The 16,454-nt window shown below is 44.2% G+C and overlaps 1 protein-coding gene across 8 annotated transcripts in view; it reads left to right on the plus strand.

Moving 5' to 3' along the window:
* The window catches only part of syne1a (spectrin repeat containing, nuclear envelope 1a), a 234,487-nt gene extending 218,377 nt beyond the window's left edge, over positions 1-16,110 (plus strand). For 5 of the 8 annotated variants that reach the window (XM_046298663.1, XM_046298666.1, XM_046298667.1 and 2 more), the window contains 11 exons: positions 14-335; positions 1,925-1,993; positions 3,910-4,046; positions 4,169-4,295; positions 4,398-4,609; positions 8,485-8,691; positions 10,199-10,327; positions 10,478-10,741; positions 10,965-11,057; positions 13,030-13,088; positions 14,778-16,110. In XM_046298663.1, coding sequence (XP_046154619.1) covers positions 14-335; positions 1,925-1,993; positions 3,910-4,046; positions 4,169-4,295; positions 4,398-4,609; positions 8,485-8,691; positions 10,199-10,327; positions 10,478-10,741; positions 10,965-11,057; positions 13,030-13,088; positions 14,778-15,051 — 1,893 coding nt within the window. In that variant the 3' untranslated portion in view covers positions 15,052-16,110. The remainder of the gene's footprint in view (positions 1-13; positions 336-1,924; positions 1,994-3,909; positions 4,047-4,168; positions 4,296-4,397; positions 4,610-8,484; positions 8,692-10,198; positions 10,328-10,477; positions 10,742-10,964; positions 11,058-13,029; positions 13,089-14,777) is intronic. The other 3 variants (XM_046298665.1, XM_046298669.1, XM_046298670.1) reach the window with 2 other exon arrangements.
* Positions 16,111-16,454: the final 344 nt, after the last annotated feature.

Here is a 16,454-nt window from a genome sequence, read left to right on the forward strand (position 1 = left end):
TCCTTCCCTTCAGCTTGCCGATGATGAACTAGACTGTTCTGACCGAGATCTGGACATGGATGAGTCGGCTGATCTCTCTGACCTGCAGTGGGGTGACTCCTCTCTCCCCTGCCCCTCCAGTCTTCCCACCTCGGGCTCTGTTCTCCCCCCACAGGCGGACCGCTCGGGCCGGGACACCCCAGCCAGCATGGACTCTATCCCACTGGAGTGGGACCACGACTACGACCTGAGCCGGGGGCTTGAGAGTGCTGGAGGGCGGGGTCTGGGGTCAGAAAGGGGCAGAGGACAGGAGCAGGAGGAGGAGTACCTCAGGTCGGCTGCCGCTGTGTTGTCAGGTTGGTATAATACCACTACAGACTGCCGCTGTGTTGTCAGGTTGGTATAATACCACTACAGACTGCCGCTGTGTTGTCAGGTTGGTATAATACCACTACAGACTGCTGCTGTGTTGTCAGGTTGGTATAATACTACTACAGACTGCTGCTGTGTTGTCAGGTTGGTATAATACCACTACAGACTGCCGCTGTGTTGTCAGGTTGGTATAATACCACTACAGACTGCCGCTGTGTTGTCAGGTTGGTATAATACCACTACAGACTGCTGCTGTGTTGTCAGGTTGGTATAATACCACTACAGACTGCCGCTGTGTTGTCAGGTTGGTATAATACCACTACAGACTGCCGCTGTGTTGTCAGGTTGGTATAATACCACTACAGACTGCTGCTGTGTTGTCAGGTTGGTATAATACTACTACAGACTGCTGCTGTGTTGTCAGGTTGGTATAATACTACTACAGACTGCTGCTGTGTTGTCAGGTTGGTATAATACTACTACAGACTGCTGCTGTGTTGTCAGGTTGGTATAATACTACTACAGACTGCCGCTGTGTTGTCAGGTTGGTATAATACTACTACAGACTGCTGCTGTGTTGTCAGGTTGGTATAATACTACTACAGACTGCTGCTGTGTTGTCAGGTTGGTATAATACTACTACAGACTGCTGCTGTGTTGTCAGGTTGGTATAATACCACTACAGACTGCTGCTGTGTTGTCAGGTTGGTATAATACTACTACAGACTGCTGCTGTGTTGTCAGGTTGGTATAATACTTCTACAGACTGCTGCTGTGTTGTCAGGTTGGTATAATACTACTACAGACTGCTGCTGTGTTGTCAGGTTGGTATAATACTACTACAGACTGCTGCTGTGTTGTCAGGTTGGTATAATACTACTACAGACTGCCGCTGTGTTGTCAGGTTGGTATAATACTACTACAGACTGCTGCTGTGTTGTCAGGTTGGTATAATACCACTACAGACTGCCGCTGTGTTGTCAGGTTGGTATAATACTACTACAGACTGCTGCTGTGTTGTCAGGTTGGTATAATACCACTACAGACTGCTGCTGTGTTGTCAGGTTGGTATAATACCACTACAGACTGCCGCTGTGTTGTCAGGTTGGTATAATACTACTACAGACTGCTGCTGTGTTGTCAGGTTGGTATAATACTACTACAGACTGCCGCTGTGTTGTCAGGTTGGTATAATACCACTACAGACTGCCGCTGTGTTGTCAGGTTGGTATAATACTACTACAGACTGCTGCTGGAGATGGACAGATCAATACTTTATTGATAAGTGTTTTATTGATGTCCAAGGGGAATTCACTGTTATACAAACAACAAAAATAATAACAAGGATATACTGCAAGAAGTTCTCCCATCAAAGTGATCGTTTACTTAGGATATTTGTAGCATTTAAAAAGCCCATGCATCTACACAAGCATTAAATAGATTACCAGTTCTCAAACATGTGAAATGAAGAGTAATAGGATGAAAAAAGCATTCAATTAAACCTATACACACTTCATACTTGTCCAATGTCTCTTGTTCTAATTGTGAGGACTGTGCATATCTCTCTTTGCAGATGTAGTTATACCAGAAAGCCCAGAGGCCTATATAAAACTGACAGAGAGCACACTGAGATCCTCCTCTGGTAGGCAACTAGCCACACTAGCATGCTAACGTGCTGAAGCACAAATACCATATAATTTACCAAAGCATGCTAACGTGCTTAAGCACAAATACCATATCATTTGCCATAGCATGTTAATAAAGTATGATGAGCAAACAAGGCATATGTGTAATTTATCATCGCATGTCAATAACATATCACAAAACTAAATATACTAACAAAACTAATATACTAACTAAATTAACTGCCTGTTCATCTGCGGTAAATTAACATAGCATGCATCATTCACCATTGTTGCATGCACAATCATCATTCAAGAATGTATACACCATATAAGAATGTATACACCATATGAGAATGTATACACCGTATGAGAATGTATACACCATATGAGAATGTATACACCGTATAAGAATGTATACACCATATGAGAATGTATACACCATATGAGAATGTATACACCATATGCGAATGTATACACCATATGAGAATGTATACACCATATGAGAATGTATACACCATATGCGAATGTATACACCATATGAGAATGTATACACCATATGAGAATGTATACACCATATGCGAATGTATACACCATATGAGAATGTATACACCATATGAGAATGTATACACCATATGAGAATGTATACACCATATGCGAATGTATACACCGTATAAGAATGTATACACCATATAAGAATGTATACACCATATAAGAATGTATACACCGTATAAGAATGTATACACCGTATAAGAATGTATACACCATATAAGAATGTATACACCATATAAGAATGTATACACCATATGAGAATGTATACACCATATAAGAATGTATACACCATATAAGAATGTATACATCATATAAGAATGTATACACCATATGAGAATGTATACACCCTATAAGAATGTATACATCATATAAGAATGTATACACCATATAAGAATGTATACACCCTATAAGAATGTATACATCATATAAGAATGTATACACCCTATAAGAATGTATACACCCTATAAGAATGTATACACCATATAAGAATGTATACACCATATGAGAATGTATACACCATATAAGAATGTATACACCATATAAGAATGTATACATCATATAAGAATGTATACACCATATGAGAATGTATACACCCTATAAGAATGTATACACCCTATAAGAATGTATACATCATATAAGAATGTATACACCATATAAGAATGTATACATCATATAAGAATGTATACACCATATGAGAATGTATACACCCTATAAGAATGTATACACCCTATAAGAATGTATACATCATATAAGAATGTATACATCATATAAGAATGTATACACCCTATAAGAATGTATACACCCTATAAGAATGTATACACCCTATAAGAATGTATACACCATATGAGAATGTATACACCCTATAAGAATGTATACACCCTATAAGAATGTATACATCATATAAGAATGTATACATCATATAAGAATGTATACACCCTATAAGAATGTATACACCATATAAGAATGTATACACCGTATAAGAATGTATACACCATATGAGAATGTATACACCCTATAAGAATGTATACACCCTATAAGAATGTATACACCGTATAAGAATGTATACACCGTATAAGAATGTATACACCGTATAAGAATGTATACACAATAGCATGCTAAAGCACTTTTCCATTCACCTTTATTGGTATCACATCAAGCAACTGATCATATAAACCACCTACTTTTCCTTCTTTGTTTGCAGTTTTTCAACACGGACTAACTTTTAACATTGCTTGTTTTTTCCATTATGAGCATGTTCTCAAAGGTGGACCAGTCTGCCAGTATCTACCACTACTGTTTGTCAAAATGAAATTGTAGACTGGCAAAAAACAAACCCCCAGAGAATTCTCTCTCCTCGTTGGCTGACCCACTCCTGACCCCACAGGTGAGCCAGGTCAGCTGGAGGCCCACCTGAGACAGTTGGACCAGGCTGTGGACTCTGGCCGCTACTCTGTCCAGCAGGGAGAGGCGACTGCCTGCAGTGGCACCAGCCCTGAGCTGGACTCGACTTACATGGGCTATGTGAGGGCTTTCTCTCTTAAAAAATCTCCTAGTAATAGTATGGCTAAAACTGTAAGAAATATACAGAAAAACCCAAATGTCATGTCGTTGCATGATAACACTATGTTCCCTGTCTGTCGTAGATGCGTCTGATGGGAGAGTGTCGGGGCAGTATAGATGCAGTGAAGAGGGCTGGAGGACAGCTGACTGAGGAGGATGATGACATGCCAGGACTCACCAACCCCACCAGCACAGACAGCCAGAGTGCAGGTTGGTGATACACACACACACACACATACACACACTCTCTCGCTTATTATAATCAATAATGAGGGATGAGTCAACTGAAACTGTGTTACTTCTCTCCCCAAGGTGTGATTGAGCGCTGGGAGCTGATCCAGGCTCGGTCTCTGAGGGACAAACACAGACAGAAGCAGAACCTGCAGCAGTGTCACCAGCTGATCTCAGACCTGCAGACCATGAGGGCATGGCTGTGCGAGGCAGAGGCAGAGCTGGGACAGCTACGGGTGCTAGACCTCAGCACAGACATACACACCATCCAACAGAGGATCAGAAAGCTCAAGGTGTGTGTGCGTGCATCTTATGTATACCATTTGCATCTATGTGCCACATGATACCCATGGTCTCTATGATTTCCTATACCCATGTACAGTGTAATCACGAGCCTAGTGGTCCAGTGCCCAGGCAGAGACCTATATAGTAAAAACACATCACCCCAGCTGCTGTAGTCTGTTACACATCACCCCAGCTGCTGCAGTCTGTTACACATCACCCCAGCTGCTGTAGTCTGTAACACATCACCCCAGCTGCTGTAGTCTGTAACACATCACCCCAGCTGCTGTAGTCTGTTACACATCACCCCAGCTGCTGTAGTCTGTTACACATCACCCCAGCTGCTGCAGTCTGTTACACTCACCCCAGCTGCTGTAGCCTGTAACACATCAGACCAGCTGCTGTAGTCTGTTACACATCACCCCAGCTGCTGTAGTCTGTTACACATCACCCCAGCTGCTGCAGTCTGTTACACATCACCCCAGCTGCTGTAGTCTGTTACACATCACCCCAGCTGCTGTAGTCTGTTACACTCACCCCAGCTGCTGTAGCCTGTAACACATCACCCCAGCTGCTGTAGTCTGTTACACATCACCCCAGCTGCTGCAGTCTGTAACACATCACCCCAGCTGCTGCAGTCTGTTACACATCAGACCAGCTGCTGCAGTCTGTAATATATGACACCGCCCAGCTGCTGTAGTCTGTTACACATCACCCCAGCTGCTGTAGTCTGTAACATATGACACCGCCCAGCTGCTGTAGTCTGTAACACATCAGACCAGCTGCTGTAGTCTGTAACACATCAGACCAGCTGCTGTAGTCTGTTACACATCACCCCAGCTGCTGTAGCCTGTAACACATCAGACCAGCTGCTGTAGTCTGTAACATATGACACCGCCCAGCTGCTGTAGTCTGTTACACATCACCCCAGCTGCTGTAGCCTGTAACACATCAGACCAGCTGCTGTAGTCTGTTACACATCACCCCAGCTGCTGTAGCCTGTAACACATCAGACCAGCTGCTGTAGTCTGTAACATATGACACCGCCCAGCTGCTGTAGTCTGTTACACATCACCCCAGCTGCTGTAGCCTGTAACACATCACCCCAGCTGCTGTAGTCTGTTACACATCACCCCAGCTGCTGTAGCCTGTAACACATCAGACCAGCTGCTGTAGTCTGTAACATATGACACCGCCCAGCTGCTGTAGTCTGTTACACATCACCCCAGCTGCTGCAGTCTGTTACACATCAGACCAGCTGCTGCAGTCTGTAATATATGACACCGCCCAGCTGCTGTAGTCTGTTACACATCACCCCAGCTGCTGCAGTCTGTTACACATCAGACCAGCTGCTGCAGTCTGTAATATATGACACCGCCCAGCTGCTGTAGTCTGTTACACATCACCCCAGCTGCTGTAGTCTGTAACATATGACACCGCCCAACTGCTGTAGTCTGTAACACATCAGACCAGCTGCTGTAGTCTGTAACACATCAGACCAGCTGCTGTAGTCTGTTACACATCACCCCAGCTGCTGTAGCCTGTAACACATCAGACCAGCTGCTGTAGTCTGTAACATATGACACCGCCCAGCTGCTGTAGTCTGTTACACATCACCCCAGCTGCTGTAGCCTGTAACACATCAGACCAGCTGCTGTAGTCTGTTACACATCACCCCAGCTGCTGTAGCCTGTAACACATCAGACCAGCTGCTGTAGTCTGTAACATATGACACCGCCCAGCTGCTGTAGTCTGTTACACATCACCCCAGCTGCTGTAGCCTGTAACACATCACCCCAGCTGCTGTAGTCTGTTACACATCACCCCAGCTGCTGTAGCCTGTAACACATCAGACCAGCTGCTGTAGTCTGTAACATATGACACCGCCCAGCTGCTGTAGTCTGTTACACATCACCCCAGCTGCTGTAGTCTGTTACACTCACCCCAGCTGCTGTAGCCTGTAACACATCAGACCAGCTGCTGTAGTCTGTAACACATCACCCCAGCTGCTGTAGTCTGTAACACATCACCCCAGCTGCTGTAGTCTGTAATATATGACACCGCCCAGCTGCTGTAGTCTGTAACACATCACCCCAGCTGCTGTAGTCTGTAACACATCACCCCAGCTGCTGTAGTCTGTAACACATCACCCCAGCTGCTGTAGTCTGTTACACATCACACCAGCTGCTGCAGTCTGTAACACATCAGACCAGCTGCTGTAGTCTGTTACACATCAGACCGTCTGCTGCAGTCTGTAACACATCACACATAACATGGCCAAGATGTTCAAATGTTCATAAATGACCAGCATGGTCCAATAATAATAAGGCAGAACAGTTGAAACTGGAGCAGCAGCACGGCCAGGTGGACTGGGGACAGCAAGGAGTCATCATGTCAGGTAGTCCTGAGGCATGGTCCTAGGGCTCAGGTCCTCCGAGAGAGAGAGAGAAAGAGAGAATTAGAGAGAGCACACTTAAATTCACACAGGACACCGAATAGGACAGGAGAAGTACTCCAGATATAACAAACTGACCCTAGCCCCCCGACACATAAACTAATGCAGCATAAATATTGGAAGCTGAGACAGGAGGGGTCAGGAGACACTGTGGCCCCATCCGAGGACACCCCAGGACAGGGCCAAACAGCTGTTTGCTTAGAAATTCTAAGGACAATTAGGAGGCCTGCGTCTTGTGACCGTAGCGTACGTGTAGGTATGTACGGCAGGACCAAATCAGAGAGATAGGTAGGAGCAAGCCCATGTAATGCTTTGTAGGTTAGCAGTAAAACCTTGAAATCAGCCCTTGCTTTGACAGGAAGCCAGTGTAGGGAGGCTAGCACTGGAGTAATATGATACCTTTTTTTGGTTCTAGTCAGGATTCTAGCAGCCGTATTTAGCACTAACTGAAGTTTATTTAGTGCTTTATCCGGGTAGCCGGAAAGTAGAGCATTGCAGTAGTCTAACCTAGAAGTGACAAAAGCATGGATACATTTTTCTGCATCATTTTGGGACAGAAAGTTTCTGATTTCTGCAATGTTACGTAGATGGAAAAAAGCTGTCCTTGAAATGGTCTTGATATGTTCTTCAAAAGAGAGATCAGGGTCCAGAGTAACGCCGAGGTCCTTCCCAGTTTTATTTGAGACGACTGTACAACCATTAAGATTAATTGTCAGATTCAACAGAAGATCTCTTTGTTTCTTGGGACCTAGAACAAGCATCTCTGTTTTGTCCGAGTTTAAAAGTAGAAAGTAGAAACACATGACACAGCCCAGCTGCTATAGTCTGTAACACATCAGACAGCCCAGCAGCTATAGTCTGTAACACATCAGACAGCCCAGCAGCTATAGTCTGTAACACATCAGACAGCCCAGCAGCTATAGTCTGTAACACATCAGACAACCCAGCAGCTGTAGTCTGTAACACATCAGACAACCCAGCAGCTGTAGTCTGTAACACATCAGACAGCCCAGCAGCTGTAGTCTGTAACACATCAGACAACCCAGCAGCTATAGTCTGTAACACTTCAGACCCAAGGATGTCAACAGACTATAAATAGCCCGGCTGATCTGAAGCCTGGTGGGGTTCGCTAACCTACACCTAGTTTACTGACACCTACTGTTAGTGCTCCTGTACTAGCTCTGCTCTGTCATCACCAAGCCTATTTATAACTACTGTAAACCAGTACTGGGCAGTATGGGTCAGTCTACCTACAGTACTTCTTCCTTTATTATATTTATTATACATTATACTGATAGTGTTACACATAGTGTATATGCACGTGGTAAACATTCCCATACGGTTCAACACGTAACATAACAATTACACAAATACTTACAAACAAACAGCCAAACACACACAGTCACTCATTTATCCTCTCCACTCTTCCAGGAGCTGCAGAAGGCCATGGACGGCCACAAGTCCCAGGTCCTGTCAATCAACCTGAGCAGCGCTGACTTCCTCCAATCAGATCCCGACTCAAAGGAGGCGTGGGAGCTGAGGGACGGGCTGAAGGAGATGAACTCACGCTGGGATTGGCTGGGCTCATCGCTGGAGGACTGGAGGGCAGAGCTACAGAGGGCCCTGATGCAGTGTCAGGTACAACAAACTAACTTCTCTCTTCTCTCTCTCGCTTCTCTCTTCTCTCTCTCTCTTCTCTCTTCTCTCTCTCTCTTCACTCTCTCTCTTCTCTCTTCTCTCTTCTCTCTTCTCTCTCTCTCTTCTCTCTTCTCTCTCTCTCTTCTCTCTTCTCTCTTCTCTCTTCTCTCCTCTCTCATCTCTCTTCTCTCTTCACTCTCTCTCTTCTCTCATCTCTCTTCTCTCATCTCTTCTCTCATCTCTCATCTCTCTTCTCTCTTCTCTCTTCTCTCCTCTCTCTTCTCTCATCTCTCTTCTCTCTTCACTCTCTCTCTTCTCTCATCTCTCTTCTCTCATCTCTTCTCTCATCTCTCATCTCTCATCTCTCTTCTCTCTTCTCTCTTCTCTCTCTCTTCTCTCATCTCTCTTCTCTCTTCTCTCATCTCTCTTCTCTCCTCTCTCATCTCTCTTCTCTCTCTCTCTCTCTTCTCTCTCTCTTCTCTCTTCTCTCTTCTCTCATCTCTCATCTCTCATCTCTCTTCTCTCTCTCTTCTCTCTCTCTTCTCTCTTCTCTCATCTCTCATCTCTCTTCTCTCTCTCTCTCTTCTCTCTCTCTTCTCTCTTCTCTCATCTCTCATCTCTCTTCTCTCTCTCTCTCTTCTCTCTCTCTTCTCTCATCTCTCTTCTCTCTCTCATCTCTCATCTCTCTTCTCTCTCTCTCTCTTCTCTCTCTCTCTCTCTCTTCTCTCTTCTCTCATCTCTCTTCTCTCTCTCTTCTCTCTTCTCTCTTCTCTCCTCTCTCATCTCTCATCTCTCTTCTCTCTCTCTCTCTTCTCTCTCTCTTCTCTCATCTCTCTTCTCTCTCTCTTCTCTCTTCTCTCTTCTCTCTTCTCTCTTCTCTCATCTCTCTTCTCTCTCTCTTCTCTCTTCTCTCTTCTCTCATCTCTCATCTCTCATCTCTCTTCTCTCTCTCTCTCTCTCTCTCTCTCTCTCTTCTCTCTTCTCTCATCTCTCTTCTCTCTCTCTTCTCTCTTCTCTCTTCTCTCTTCTCTCATCTCTCATCTCTCATCTCTCTCTCTCTTCTCTCTTCTCTCTCTCTCTCTCTCTTCTCTCTTCTCTCATCTCTCATCTCTCTTCTCTCTCTCTCTCTTCTCTCTCTCTTCTCTCTTCTCTCATCTCTCTTCTCTCCTCTCTCATCTCTCTTCTCTCATCTCTCTTCTCTCATCTCTCTTCTCTCCTCTCTCATCTCTCATCTCTCATCTCTCTTCTCTCTCTCTCTCTCTCTCTCTCTCTCTCATCTCTCATCTCTCATCTCTCTCTCTCATCTCTCATCTCTCTCTCATCTCTCATCTCTCTTCTCTCATCTCTCATCTCTCATCTCTCTTCTCTCTCTCTCTCTTCTCTCTCTCATCTCTCATCTCTCATCTCTCATCTCTCTTCTCTCATCTCTCTTCTCTCTTCTTCTCTCATCTCTCTTCTCTCATCTCTCTTCTCTCTTCTCTCATCTCTCTTCTCTCTCTCTCTCTAGGAGTTCCATGAGCTGAGCCACGGTCTGCTGTTGTGGTTGGAGAACATTGACCGTAGGAGGAACGAGGTTGTCCCCATCCCCCCCAGGCTCGACCGTGAAACACTACGGGCTCACCACAGAACACTCACGGTACTTTCCACTCCAATACACACAAATTGTGGGCAACACTCTAAATCTGTTTATCCTCTCAAAAGACCAATATCCTAAAGGGTTGTAGCCTAGCACAATTCAATTATATTTACCACTACCCCTCTCACCTCCTCCCCCATTCACCTCCAGCAAATCAAGCGTGAGCTGCTGGACTCCCAGCAGAAGGCTTCCTCCCTCCAAGAGCTCTCAGCCCAGCTGCTTGTCCACACCCAGGCCACGTCCCAAAGCCAACCCCAGGCTTCAGAGCAGGCCCAGAACCAGCTCCAGGGTAGTGAGCATCTGGAGGCCCAGGAGAAGGTGCATGTGATCGGGAACAGGCTGCGGCTGCTCCTCCGGGAGGTCAGCACTGACCTGGATGGCCTGGAGAGGAGACTGGAAACCATGGACACACAGGTCAGAGGAAAATACACATAAGACCTACAGCCGTATCACATACATTTATAGTGTGGGCTTTTTAGTGCAACCATTATGACAATCACTCTCCGGGTAACTAGTTGGTACTAGTGAATGAAATAGTGAAATGCACCCTGTGTGTCTGGATGAGCATCAAGAGAAAAAGAAAGTCTCGTCTTCAGACTGACTGTCTGTCCTTGTCCATATTATTGATCGTTTGTAGGACTCGCTGCCTTTGTCTGCTATGGACAAATCTGACATCTCTGGATCCACCAGCCCCGTCTCAGAGGGGACCTCGACGAGTCGCCGGCGATCGGTAATGTCTCCCTTTGTACCTATCTAGGATGTCACAGTCCTTTACCGGGGGCTGTTATGTGTGTAGAAAGTCATTAGTGTGGGGTATACTGCTTAGGGAAATAGCGATTCACCCTGACCGATTTATCGAGTGATCTCCCAAATGTTATTCTTAACCCAAAATGTCACCCCCTTTCCCTCTCCCAATGCATGCTAACCCCACAGGACAACTCTCTACCCCAGCTTTTACCCCGCAGCCACCCACCAGCCCTTTCTGTTTTCATTCAGTTAATTAAGGCAATTCATTGACGTTGCGTTTTACCCTTTGTTTATAGATTGCTTTATTGCTGCCCTGCTAATATGACGCTACACCACTAAGGAATATGTTGCCCCACAAGCTGTTGTTCTTTGAGATGGGTTTTTGCTACCTTCACCATGTAGATCTGCGTAGCCAAAAATGCACAAGAAACACTGGCTTTTCACTAACTGACGCTTTTTAGAGGAGAATTGTAGTGTTCGCCATTAGCGTAATTGCAACTAATTATAAACATCAATGCTTCTAGTCATTACAGCCCACTGGAATGCCACTATATCATCATCATCATGTATTAATACAATCCTGAAGCATTACTAATCATTGGCAACAAATAAACATGTCAAATGAACAGGATAACAACATTTAATGTATTTTCTAGCCACCTATAGATGCTAATATACAGTATGTTTGATGAACATATCTGTAAATGAATTGTTGTAATTGTAATTCTTAAACAATCCAATGTGAAAAGCCCGGTTTCTTGATACTCCTATCACCATCATGGATGTTGTTGCTGCTCTTTAGGTGTTGGTGTTCTATTGATGTTACTGCTCTTTAGGTGTTGGTGTTCTATTGATGTTACTGCTCTTTAGGTGTTGGTGTTCTATTGATGTTACTGCTCTTTAGGTGTTGGTGTTCTATTGATGTTACTGCTCTTTAGGTGTTGGTGTTCTATTGATGTTACTGCTCTTTAGGTGTTGGTGTTCTATTGATGTTACTGCTCTTTAGGTGTTGGTGTTCTATTGATGTTACTGCTCTTTAGGTGTTGGTGTTCTATTGATGTTACTGCTCTTTAGGTGTTGGTGTTCTATTGATGTTACTGCTCTTTAGGTGTTGGTGTTCTATTGATGTTACTGCTCTTTAGGTGTTGGTGTTCTATTGATGTTACTGCTCTTTAGGTGTTGGTGTTCTATTGATGTTACTGCTCTTTAGGTGTTGGTGTTCTATTGATGTTACTGCTCTTTAGGTGTTGGTGTTCTATTGATGTTACTGCTCTTTAGGTGTTGGTGTTCTATTGATGTTACTGCTCTTTAGGTGTTGATGTTCTATTGATGTTGCTGCTCTTTAGGTGTTGGTGTTCTATTGATGTTGCTGCTCTTTAGGTGTTGGTGTTCTATTGATGTTACTGCTCTTTAGGTGTTGGTGTTCTATTGATGTTACTGCTCTTTAGGTGTTGGTGTTCTATTGATGTTGCTGCTCTTTAGGTGTTGTTCTATTGATGTGCTCTTTAGGTGTTGGTGTTCTATTGATGTTACTGCTCTTTAGGTGTTGGTGTTCTATTGATGTTGCTGCTCTTTAGGTGTTGGTGTTCTATTGATGTTACTGCTCTTTAGGTGTTGGTGTTCTATTGATGTTACTGCTCTTTAGGTGTTGGTGTTCTATTGATGTTGCTGCTCTTTAGGTGTTGGTGTTCTATTGATGTTACTGCTCTTTAGGTGTTGGTGTTCTATTGATGTTACTGCTCTTTAGGTGTTGGTGTTCTATTGATGTTACTGCTCTTTAGGTGTTGGTGTTCTATTGATGTTACTGCTCTTTAGGTGTTGGTGTTCTATTGATGTTGCTGCTCTTTCTGTTATTTGTTGGTTGTTTTTTTTCATCTGAAGCTTGTTGTTTCTTTTCTCCGGATTGAATCATTCTTTCTTTCTTTTACCCCCGTCCTGCTCATTGCGTGGTACAGCCCCGGGGCAAAAGTAGTCATGCCCACCCAGGACCCCCCGAGAGCGGCCCACATCACAGGTACCTCTCTCCTGGACTCTAGAACCATGGGAGGATGATGGAACCATGACTGCATCATTTGTACATGTACAAATTATTAACCCAATCAGTCAATCATTCAAATCAATTATACTCTATGCATCCTCTATATGGTTAGGAAACCGAACCTAAACCAGTTCGTTAGGGCAGAAGCTGTGATAGGTCCTCTGATAGGTCCTCTTCTGCCTCTCTTATTTGGTGAGAAATGATGCATCCTCTTTAACCCTCCAAACTTCCCCAACGTTGGCCCATATGAGTTCCATGATCTTCCTTCCTTCTAGAAGCGACGTAACCAAGCCAGCTGTTAAAAGTCGTGAATCACCTCGTTCAGGGGATTCCTTTCTTCCTTTATTGAATGAAAGTGGAAAGTTTTCTGTTCTTTCATTGCTCTCTGCTGCTGTGCTCTGCTGTCTGAACGATGCTGCCAACGCTTGTCTGTCATCTTTTTACTGCTCACCTATCTGGCACCTCTAATCCCTGTAGTTATTTCTCACCCACTAGATGGCATTATCTGAATATACAGTATCTGTTTCACCCCCATCTTCTTTGCTGACTCACTTTGCCTTCTGATTATTTGCTTAGTCACTTTCCCTCCCTCTATTGCTCTCTTTCTCTTAATAGAAAACTAGCTATCTGCTGTAATGAACTGTCTGAATCTCTTCCTCCTTCCTTTCTCTCCATCTCTATTTCCCTTCATCCCCCTCTCACCGCCGTACTAATAACCCACCCACCTCTGTACTGCTCTCTTTGTTCTTTTGAGTCATCACTCCGTGCTTTCTATTAAATGGATCCTAATAATGACATGTAGGCCGGGTTGAAGCCTGGCCCTAAATTAGTTCAGGGATGAGTGGTCGTGAAAAGGTAATGAGGCTCTGTTGGGGCTGATTGTATGAACATGCTCCATTGTATGAACAGGCCCAGGCTCTGCTAGCTCCCTGTTACTCACTAATTGGCTTCGGAAATTGAAATCTAGTAGACGAGGTTGCCATGGAGATCAGGGGGTTCTTTGCGGCCCCAAACTGTGGATCTCCTGAGGTAGGGCTGCTGAGGTAAAACACACATCACAATGCTCCCACCATTAATTTAAACTATTAATGAGAGATAGAGACATGTAGATAGAGACATAGGGTGTGGAGGGCCTTCAGACAGACAGACTGCTAACAGCTTCCTCCCCCAGGCCACCAGGCAGCCCTGTGAGGATGAAGCCAGGTGGAGGAACGCAGCGTTCCTCTCTCCTCTTGGCTCCTTCTCTGTGAGTCTCTGGAGGTGTCTCTGGTACAGCGGTCTCTGCTCGGAATGAGACGTGGCATTGAACTCTCACACAGTCGGCTGTACGGCCAGGGTTTCTCACTCAGTGAGAAAAACAAGACTGAGACAGCTAGGAGGGATTTTACTTCATGTTCCCTGTGCATAGGAGAGATTATGTGTGTAGAAATTGCTGCTTTGGTTTGTGCATGAATGTGTGTAACCTTTTCTCTGTAGTGTTTGAGTAACCTTGTGTGTGTGATTGGTATGCTTACTCTGGTGTGTTGTTTGTTACGATCTTAACCCTTTTCACGGTATCATACCTCTATACAGTTTTTACTCATGTGTGTGTGTATATGTGTGTTCCTAAAATCCTACTCTGCTATTTCTGGTGTGTCTAATGCCGTTCTCTCTCTCCCTGACCAGCTCTCAGAGCGGCGCTGGCTGCGCTTCCTCCCGTTCTGACTTCCCCCTGGTCCCCTCTTCTTCGTCCTCCTCCTTGTGCCCCCCAAGGGGCCAGTCCTTTATCCTGAGGGTCCTGAGGGCAGCTCTGCCCCTCCAGCTCCTCCTCCTGCTCCTGATTGGCTTAGCCTGCCTGGTGCCCATGACAGAGGAGGACTACAGCTGTCACCATGCCAACAACTTTGCCCGCTCCTTCCACCCCATGCTGCGCTACACCAATGGACCCCCACCCATATGAGGGTCATCACTTCCGGGTTCCAGAAATACTTTCTCATCTGAATGAATGTCCCCTACTGCTGTACACCGGTGGACTCATGCCCATAGAAGAGAACCTCCTGGATTATATTAACATTCCCCCTCCCTGCAGGACTTTCTTCCTCTGCTACACAGAGATGACATTCACTCATTTTAGACTCTCTAACACCTAACAAACCAACCGACTAACAAAAGCATCCCAAGGCTACATGGCCTAAACAGCCTCTATATGAAACATGTTGTTCAACACCCATCTACAAGATGAATGGACCTATACCTTGTGGATCCCCTTATATCCAAAACAAATCTTTTGTATAAATGTTTTGTATTCTTTATAGTAATCTGTATTTTATTTTTGACAGTTTCAGAGGAAACGTCTTGAGTCTGAAGAAGAAACACAGCACTACTTATATGTTGGGAGCCAAAGTGGACTGTGCTGTGTGTCAGTGCTGCTGCTATTTATTTGTTAACTCAATCAGCATTCGGTAGATGTTAGAATCAATTAGGCTAGGGGGCTTCCGGTGAAGTTTAAATAGCGAACATTCCCATTAGTCCTAGAGATCCTATAGAGCTAAAAGCTGAACCTAGAGCACTGACATGGGAGAAAACTACAGGGACATGACTGACCTGCAAACACATGTTGAAATACCTAATTGGTTATAGTTATAGTTAGTTTAGGGTTAAGGTTAGAAGTTTGGTTAAGATTAGGGTTAACTTTAGGATTAGAGTTATGGGTTAGTATGCCAGTCACGTCCGTTTAGTGGAATCCCACTGAGCGCTATTGAATGAAGGTACTGCACTGAAGCCGTCCACAAGATGGCCGACGTCTTCCTCCTCGGGCCAAGACAAGTATTTAACGTCAATATTATTTCAGTGTTTTAAAGCAAAACAATCGATGCAACAAGAAGAAACCAGTAAACTGACCTGTAGGCTTCAGGTGATTTGTATAGTGATGTTTGAAATGCCTTTGAATATGGCAGTTCTTTTTTGTTGTTTTATTAGCATGCACTTGAAATCCCTCGCTTGAAAAAAAAAAGCCAAACAATCACTGGTAGTGTTAAGTAGATGGATGTCATATAGTGTGCTTTGTAATAATAACGATGATGATGATGATCCTAACTGGATGGAGACATCTACATCACTGGGCTGTTCAAAAATGAAACTGTAAAAACAATGAAAAATGAAATGGTTATTTATGTATGTACAGTTTGCTAATGCTGAGCTAATGAATAATACTCTCTCTTTGCATAATAAAATACAGTACATATTAAATATTAGTTTTTGTATTCCTTTGAGTTTGCATTACTGAATAACACAAATGCCACAAAGTAACTTAAATATAATAGATACATAAAATATTTACAGTATTTATTATTCTTTGTAAAA

The sequence above is a fragment of the Oncorhynchus gorbuscha genome, linkage group LG14, assembly GCF_021184085.1.
Source record: "Oncorhynchus gorbuscha isolate QuinsamMale2020 ecotype Even-year linkage group LG14, OgorEven_v1.0, whole genome shotgun sequence".
NCBI lineage: Eukaryota > Metazoa > Chordata > Actinopteri > Salmoniformes > Salmonidae > Oncorhynchus > Oncorhynchus gorbuscha.